This window comes from Meleagris gallopavo, chromosome 8 (assembly GCF_000146605.3).
Source record: "Meleagris gallopavo isolate NT-WF06-2002-E0010 breed Aviagen turkey brand Nicholas breeding stock chromosome 8, Turkey_5.1, whole genome shotgun sequence".
Taxonomy (NCBI): domain Eukaryota; kingdom Metazoa; phylum Chordata; class Aves; order Galliformes; family Phasianidae; genus Meleagris; species Meleagris gallopavo.
The window spans coordinates 15,933,261-15,942,135 of record NC_015018.2 but is presented as its reverse complement, the minus strand read 5'-3'; the positions used below and the strand labels follow the sequence as shown (position 1 = coordinate 15,942,135).

The 8,875-nt window shown below is 48.7% G+C and overlaps 2 protein-coding genes across 3 annotated transcripts in view; one reads left to right on the top strand and one right to left on the bottom strand.

Moving 5' to 3' along the window:
* The window catches only part of ZP4 (zona pellucida glycoprotein 4), a 31,765-nt gene that overhangs the window by 12,844 nt on the left and 10,046 nt on the right, over positions 1 to 8,875 (top strand). The gene's annotated exons all lie outside the window — the stretch shown is intronic.
* LOC100544448 (cytochrome P450 2C9-like) overlaps positions 5,084 to 8,875 on the bottom strand; it is a 6,486-nt gene continuing 2,694 nt past the window's right edge. Inside the window, exons 4-9 of one of the 2 annotated variants that reach the window (XM_010714413.3) lie at positions 8,299 to 8,459; positions 7,675 to 7,851; positions 7,352 to 7,493; positions 6,773 to 6,960; positions 6,159 to 6,300; positions 5,084 to 5,552 (exon numbers count right to left, since the gene is read on the bottom strand). In XM_010714413.3, the coding sequence (XP_010712715.1) occupies positions 5,371 to 5,552; positions 6,159 to 6,300; positions 6,773 to 6,960; positions 7,352 to 7,493; positions 7,675 to 7,851; positions 8,299 to 8,459 (992 nt within the window). In that variant the 3' untranslated portion in view covers positions 5,084 to 5,370. The remainder of the gene's footprint in view (positions 5,553 to 6,158; positions 6,301 to 6,772; positions 6,961 to 7,351; positions 7,494 to 7,674; positions 7,852 to 8,298; positions 8,460 to 8,875) is intronic. The other variant, XM_010714412.3, reaches the window with a different exon arrangement.

Genomic DNA, 8,875 nt, shown 5'->3' with positions numbered 1-8,875 from the left:
TTTTCTCCATTGCACAATGGAGAGCAGGCAAGCAACACAAACCAGGAGGACAACGCTCGCTGCTCCCAGGAGCAACATTTTCCAGGTGGACACGAGCTTCTGATTGTGCTGTTGTTGCTGCCTGTGCCCCTTTATATACTGAGGGGTTCTGCTTTGTAAGGTAAACAACAGGTATTTGATCACATGGCTGGATTACATAATACTCCTAGTCAAATTTCTGAGACTCTTCAGTATTGCGAAATTAAGGCTTATCGGATTGTTGATTAAAGACACACCTTGTGTCAAACAACTGCAGAGGCCATCAAGTTTTATGAAGTTTCATGTCTGTTCATAGGGCTACTTATTTCCCTCAAAGTTCATTGTTACAGAGTACATACATGGGCGTGGCGTTCCACTTGAGGTGCTCCCTGAAATGTACAGCATGTTCCGTGTTGCTCAGTGCTATGTGGATATTCTATTCAGTACTTTATCTGTTCTCACTGAGAGGAGCCATCTGTACTTGTTCTTGACAAATTCCTGACACCACTGCTTTGGCCACTCTGCATGCAATATTCTGAAGAACATGGTGATGTATGGTCTTGTGTGCATAACAGCTAGCCCAGTATCTCTCTCTAGGCGAAGTATGGCCTCATTAGAGGGGAAAGCGTAACAATCTCACATGAACAGAAATGTCTCCAGAGATGGCAGTATACTAGAAAGGACCTACTGGATGACAGGAGAGGGACATAAAGAAGGCGAACTTGACCTTTGGACTCTGATATCTTCAAGCACTCTTAGAGGACAGGAAGAGGTAGGGAAGCAGGTAAAGAGAGAACTGTAGAACCTATGACGGTCTCTGGGGAAAGGTTCTTCAAGCTGAGAAAGATCTGAACTTGTGAGAGCAAGACTGCATCTTACTGCAACAAAACAGAGCCAAGGGCATGAAAAACTCTTGGAGACAAACCAGCAACCCTGTAGAGCCCCAGCAGGGTACTTCCTGGGCAGGAGAATACGATGCTACCAGTGCTGCATAGAACAACCTTGGCTCTGGTCTTCTGAGTAGTAGGTGGAGAGTCTTTCGTTCAGTGTGAAGGTCAGGAGATCGTATATGTGGTATCTCTTGCAGAAAGCATAGGGTATATCTGTACCTTCTCTTCATCTGGTACCAAAGTTTCCAGAGGCCCACTTTGGTAGAGCAGCATGTGTTGAGCACAATGGTAGTATTATCAATAGCACTTCATGCTGATTAGATTAAAAAAAACAAAAAGGAACACACCTGTGGTTGTCCCTACAAACCCTGTATTGCAAACAGTGCAGAAGAACAGAGCCAGGAGTACATAAGGGAAATCAAGTCTTTTCACGTGTGTGCAGCTTCCTGCTTCCCCATCAATTGCATGGAGAGGACTGTTTCCATGTTAGCAGCCTGTGTGTAGGATTTGAAGCAGTGACACCTTTAACAGAGAGCATTGTCACTCAGCTTTTTGCATTTATGCCATGGAATGAACATTCAATGCATCAAGAGGGGGAAACATGGGAAAAAGAAGGCAGAACTGCGGGACTAGCCAGTGAGGGGAAGAACTCAGGGTGAGAGGAAGAGCTAAAAGGTCCTTCTGGGGCTCCAGAGTGGATTGCACAAATGAGCTGCTCTCAGCTCTGTGTTATGAACACAGAGCCATCTCTTGACAGAAGCTCAGCTGGTGCCCTGTGGCTGTTTGCTGGAATGGGTGCAAAGCACACTGTGATGGATTTGGAGGCAGCTGGGAGCAGTAGAAGGTGTTAAACTGCTGAGTTGGGTCCATCTGGTACCATTAGGACTCCTTATTCTCAGCTGGCTCCACAGCTTAAAAGGTCCAGGCTGAGGGCAGGTGCTTCATGGTGCTTGGCAGGAGAGCAGGATGGGTGTTGTAGGGCAGGCCATGGCTGTGTTTGGAGCTCTGTCCTTGTTGGGGTTGCTTGGTCCCCTTGCTTTGGTTGTGGGGACTTGGAGTAGGCCTTTTGTTGACCCTGACTTGTTGGTTTGTGGCCAAGAGAGCTTGCAGCTCACCTTACCCCCAGGCTGGGAAGGGAATGCTTCCTATGTGCTGACTGCTTGGGGTAAGTGAGGGTGATGTCAAGAGGCATTCTGAGTGCTCCCTCATTAAATTTGAGCGTGCTTCTGAGCAGAGTGGTGCAGTTGATGCTCTCTAGGGCCAAGATGACCTTAATGGGCTTGAGATGTGAATGCATCAGAGTCTGAGGATGTTGGAGAAAGTTTGGTTGAAGGTCCTGCACCTGTCTGGGGCAATCCCAAACACCAGAACAGACTAGGAGGTCTGCTCCAAAAGGAGCAGCCTTCTGGAGTAGGATTTGGAGGCACTGTTCTATGTAAGACTTGACTAGAGCTGGCAATGGGCCCCTGTTTCCTAAAAATCCAATTGTATCCTTCACTGCATTAAAGGAAATGTGGCGCATAGGTCAAGGGAGGTAATTCTCCTGCTCTACTTTGCAATTCTGAGACCCAACCTGCTGTTCTGCATCTGGGAGCTCAGCAGCTCCCAGGATAAGAGAGACATGGACTTGTAGCAGGTCCAGAGGAGGGTTGTGAAAGGCCATGGCTGGAGCACCTCTCCTTGAAGTTAGGCTGAGAGCTGTGTTTGTTCAGCCTGGGGAATGGAAGGCTCTGTGGAGCTCTTAGAATAGCCTTCCAATACTTGAAGGGAGTTCACAAGAAAGAAGTGGAAGGTGTGTAGTGATAGGAGAAGGCGTAATGGTTTTAAACTGAAAGGGGATAGGTTTAGGTTAGACATAAGGAACAAAATATTTACTGTGAGAGTGGATCAATGCAGCAACAGTCTGCCTGCAGAAACTGTGGATGCCCCATCCTTGGAGGTGTTCAAGGCCTGGCTGGATGGGACTTACAACAACCAGGTTTATTGGATGCTGTCCCTTCCCCAGGCAGGGGTGATGGATCTTGACGGTCTTTGATTGAGGGACTTTCCAACCCAACCATTCTCTGATGCTATGGAATGAGGAACTCCTGCTCTGGAAGGCCCAGAACTTTCTACTTTCCATTTTGCTTCTGTCATTGCCAGGGCAGTTCATGGAAGCTCATGTATGCTTAAGAATTTCTTGTTGGTGAAAGTGGAGTTCATGGATATTTGCTTTGTAGAGGAGTTCATGGGAGTTTGCATTGCTACACGGAGTCTCTCTGCCAACAGATCAAATCCCTGCCAGCTTTTCTGTAAACTTCCCCTGTTCTTGGGGAGTAGGGTTCTCTTCTCAGTACTGCCTCACTCTTTGTGCCTTAATTCTAGTAAAAGCCCTGGAACGAGGAGTACTCCCAAGGTTTCTGGCTTTTACCAGGATGATCTCAGTGTGCTCCAAATATTCCCACCACCCTGGTGGGCACACAGGAATTTATTTACAAGAGGGGAAAACTCACGAGTGCAGTCACTCTGACCTTTTCCTGCCTGAAGCCATAGGCCTTTTCATGTCACAACACCACCCATGGCTTTTCTGAGCATTATCTTCTGCTTGCAGAAGCCACAAGCAGACAAGACTGGTTGTTCCTCTCCATTCATGTGAAAGTCCAGGGAAGCGAGGCTCAAAGACCTTCTTTCCACCTTTCCTAGTTCCATTGGAGGAAGACCATTGGAGGCATATGTTTGGGATTTTCAAGTAACAGGCTAGCAGTGCTGTAAGTTGGTCTCTTTTCTTCTGAAGTAAAACTCAAACTTGGAGGAAATGTCACCTCTGTATAGAATCTCCAGTGGGCTTGCAGTCTGATCCTTTTCTTTTTGGACCTCGGTTCAGTAGGTATCAGTGGCAAGTGCCTTGCCTGCCCTTGGGGCAGCCGGCAACCCCTTCCGTGGGATGCTTGGAGAGTGTATCCCTGCTGTCTGCAAATGCCGTTCGGGCTTAGGGCTGGGCAGAGTGTCAATTGTTGCAAGTCTGTGCACAGTTATTTTGCACAGCGTACCACATCCCTTGCATGGTATGGGGCAGGCACACGGCATTCTCACTGGGGGCAGTCCCAGAGTGCACAGAACCATTTGCACTGCGGTTATTGATGGTGGTATCTAATTCTTCTTTTTCTTGTCAAAGCTCTCCAGAGAACTTCTCTGCAGGTGACCGCATCTTTCGTGCCCTTTTACATGAGATCCATAAATTCAGTGAGAGCTTGCATAGGATGAAGGTCAACTACTGTCTGGGTGCCAGGGTGAACCTGGGAGCTGGGGAAGATGGTTCTGGAAGAGAAGGAGCTGCTCTGGTGTGATGGCGGCTGTTCGGAACCTTCTTTTACATGCTCTCCTACTGCTGCCAGCATAATACTGTGCTATGTAACAGTCATCCCAGGAATGGTATTTTGCCCAGTGCTAGCATTTTTCCTCCATGCTTAATAACTTCTTTCTCAGAGTGATTACTCTTTGCTTTGTACCATCGTCGGTGCTCCCAGTAAAGGTATTTCAGCTGACATGTGGAGTGGAAGTATTTATTTTCCTATGATTTCAGCAGGAGACACCATGTGAGAAATGATCACTGCATTCCCTTCTTTATAGAAGCGATGTGCTGATGGGCCACGTTGTCAGTCAGTGTTGTATCATGTAATGCTTCAGGGAGACAGGTGCCACAGTGAAGGTGCTGCCAGTCCTTCCAGCCTGTGCAGTGGCTGGGCCATAGTGTGGCCAATAATTATGAAAGGCCCCCAGTGGCGGGCAGAGGTCCCACCAAAGGGGAAACAGAGTTGAAGCTCTGGCTACATTCAGCCTCTGAACTGGGGGGAGTGCTGTCCTCCAGGAGGGATGTTGCAGCTTTCTGTCAACCCTCTGTAGGTAGCATACTGGCAGGGGTCCTTGCAGGCAGCAGCAGTGAGTCCAGTGGTGAAGCAGGCAGGGCCTCACCCTGGGAAGGACAGTCCTGCCTGCACAGCACTGCCCACATGCACTCTGACCTACTCTGTTGTGTGAGCAGTGGCTGAGGACACAGTCCTAACCCAAAGAAAGGAACAGCTCAAGTCCTCATAAACAGATTGTTCTTTATTGGGTCATTAGCATAAACATACGGCATAGCAACATGGTCCCTCTGCAAAGTCTGCTGCTGCGGACACACAAGACCAGAGAAGGGGGTGTTGGATAGCCAGGGAGTCACAGCTGTGAGCAAAGCAGCTGTTCAGTGGGACTGCTGTGCTCATGGAGCATATGCACAGAGTGTCATGTCAGTAGGGTGCAACATCACCTTCTGCACTGTGGTGAGGAGGAGCAGTTCTATGTTTGATCTGCCTGGGACTTTGTCTGTGGGCTGTTCTCGTGGAGGCTTTGGGTTGGTGGGGCAACGTTCCTGCCACTGGTTTGAGTCGGGGAGGTGTAAAGGAGCAGACTGGCTTAGGAGCACAGCAGTGAGGTTTTGTGCCCCTCAGCGGGGGACGGCACAGAGCTGGTAGTAGGGAGGAACATTTCCTGTCCCACTCAGTGTTGGGGTGATGTTGAGTTCCTCAGGGCTGATGACAGGCTTCAAGGTGAAGTTCTGCAGGATGGCGGTCAAGAGTAAGAATATCTCCATGCGTGCCAGGCCCTCTCCGGGGCAAATTCGTTTCCCTGGAAGCAAACACAACCAATAGGACTGAGGAGATGTTGTTGAGAGGCTCAGTGTTTGTACTAAGCCCACGTGTTATGTATGCAGCTTTATTGACTAGATGCAGCCTCAGCAGCGAGGTGAGTGGAAGTTTGGCTGGGTGTGTGAAGGCAGAGCAGGAGCAGGAGAAGTCTTGAACACAGGAGGAGACGCGGAGAGGATGGGAGAGTGAGGTGACGCAGAAGGTGATTGAGAGCAGAGGGTTGGGGCTATTGGACAGTGGGTGTCTGCTCATGGCTGCTTAAGAGGAGCGTGGGAAAAGTGGAGCTACCATGGAGAGACAGGTTGGTTCAGGCTGGCTTTGATGGTTGCGTATGAAGGTGACGGGTATTTTAGAAAATGAGAACGGGTCCCCTGCGTGTGATCCCATCAGCATCTCCCAGTGGGGGTTTTGAAAAGCAGTCGGGCCCTAACCAAGGTGTCCGGTGTGGCTGGGGAAGAGATCAGCTGAGAGGAATTAAACAGAGAGCATGAGCCCTGAGGAAGCGCTGGCGGGACTGGGCTGGGAGCATGTGTGGTCACCTGAGCAGGAGGACCACAGCTCCTGAGGGAGGAAGGCTGTGCCTTACCTGCTGAGAAGGGAATGAAGAACTCGCTCTTCCTAAAGGTGCCATTCTGGTTCAAGAAATGTCCAGGATTAAACTCAGTTGGGTTTGGAAACTCCTTGCTGTCGTACAGTGCAGTACTGAGGAGGGGAAAGACTGTGGTGCCCTGCAGTGACACGAGAAGAGCAGAACGTGAAGGGGAGCGGCGTTGGGCCACTTAATCCTGCTGCTGCCAAGCTAAGGCTGGACTTAGTGATACGATCGTGTCAGAAGGCACGAAGAAGTGTGAGCACCGTGGCCCAGGCTCTAGTGGATCGTGGTGAGCTCGGTGCCTGTGCGAGGTGACACAGCTATGTTTTGTTGTGAGCTTTGCATGTTTTCCCTAATTGGCCAGCCTGCAGAGCAAGAGAGTAGAGGAGCTGGACAGAGCTAGTGTTCCAGTCTTGGCCCAGGGAGCAGCAACAAGGCATTGCACAGAAGCTAGCAAAACCCTTGGGATGTAAGGATAGAACCTTCATGAAGGCCTGAGTGAGGACAAGATCTGGTCCCAGCATTTCTTGCTCCTGGCCTGTGTCTGACAGCCTGAGGGCAATGGTGTGCTGCTCTGTTGCCAAACCGGAAGAAGCTTGTCTGCTAACCTTGGGAATGACGTAGTCTCTGAAGCGGATGTCTTTGGTGACAGCTCGAGGGACGCTTGTAGGGATGAGGGTGATGAAGCGCTGGATTTCATGGACCACTGCGTCTGTGTAGGGCATCTGGGTCCGGTCAGCCACGCAAGGTCTCCGTGATCGTCCTACTACCCGATCAATCTCTTCTTGAACTTTCTCTGTCATGAGAAGCACAGCCAATAAGACAAGCGAATAAGTCTCGCAAACCCCACCCAAGCAGGTTGTCCTAAGTAGTCCTGAAATCCCATGGGTTCAGAAACAAATTAGTGATGATGGGAACATTTATGTTAATTTAGGTGTTGTCTGGAATGCATCTTCTCTGCAGCCTATTCCAAGAATGCCTTATAACAACTCAGTTAAATAGGAGCACCGAGAGATAAAGATGTGGACACAGTCAAATCTCTGGCCATTAGGGGGGTGCACTGCACAGGCAGCAAGTTTTATGAGGGTGCAGGGACACTGCCCATAGACATAGAATATGAAACAGAAAAACTATTAGATGTCTCATAACCTGGGGAACAGGAGAGGGGAAAGACTGTAGACTGGTACCTTGTATCTTTGGATATTTGAGAAGAAGCAGAAGTCCGTATCGTACAGTGGTGCTTGTTGTCTCTGTTCCAGCAATGAACAAGTCAAAGGTCGAGGTGATCAGGTTTTTCATGTGGAAGTGTGATTTGGGATTGTCTTTTTCCTAGAGAAAAAACTGTGCTGTTTCTTGAGTTGAAAGGAGAACTGTGTCCCTTTCTTTGTCACCCCATTTTTTTTTTCCCACCCTGAGCTATTGAATTTCTCTGCTAAGTGCAGCAGCCATTTGGGAGAAGTCATCAGCACAGGTGTATTTGGGGATGAGCTGTGGTTTGGTGTCTCCTTACCTCCTGCATTTTGCTGAGGAAACAGTCAATGAAATCCTGGGGGGCGCTGGGATCCAGGGAGACTTGGTGCAGCTTTATCTCCTCTGCCACAAAGGCTTTTAAAGCATCAATTTCCTTGAATATATTGTTGTGTGGTCCGGGCAAATAATCCAGGATGTAGGAGAACATCTGGTAAAACTGGAAGGAAAGAAACAGAAAGGTCCCCAGTGTGACAACTGCCCTATTCTTTGTGATTAGCCAAAAGCAGGAAGGATTGACCTGCTCAACTAAGCCAAGCACGTGGGCTGTTTGGCTGGTCAGTCCTACAGAACAGTGGACACCTGCTTGGTCACAGTATGAATTCTTAGAGATTTTAAATGTTTTGGGTGGGAAAGAGCCTTCAAGGTCATCTAGATCCAATAACTATGCCGTGGGGTGGTAATGGCATTAAACCTTATTTGTCTGAAAGGTATTCACTTTTCTGCAATAGAGTGCTGACAGGTCCTACTGTGAAATATCACAGAATCACAAAATATCCTGAGTTGGAAGGAACCCACAGGAATAATTGAGACTAACCTCCCTGTCAGGGAGGCCTCCTGCTCCACTGCCAAAATATCCCCACTATGTAATATCAGCTGAATGTACCTGTCCCCAGCGGGAATTCATCATTTCAAATACGTTGTTCATGTTGTTCATCAGGGACAGGAACTTTTTGTCTTTATAATCGTATCGTTTCCCAAAGACGATGGAGCATATGACATTGGAGACAGCGCAGCTCAGCTTGAATGTTGGGTCGAAGGGCATTCCTGTGGGTTCAGAAAAGTTACAATCTATAAATAAGTAAAGAAATAATTAAATAAAGCCTACAGCTACTGTGGGTAAGATGAGCTGCAGTGGGCAATGGAGTTTCGCAGTCTCAGAATGAAGCCGAGGGGTTCTCCAAAAGGAATTATATGTGATCATGGCAATGTTAACAGCTTAACAGCTCGGGAATCAAATGTGCAGGAAGGTGCCCTAACAGACTCACAGAATGGTTCAGAGTCTTCTGGGATGCCACCTTGCCCACTGTTCAAGCAGGGCCGCCTAGAGCCGCTGCTGCAGGAGCACATGCCGACATCTTTTGAGTATCTCCAAGAATGGAGACTCCACAGCTTCTGCTAAGAACATGGGCTCCCTTGGCACGTTCCTTTTTTGCAAATGTAGGCTATATGAAAAGCGGATC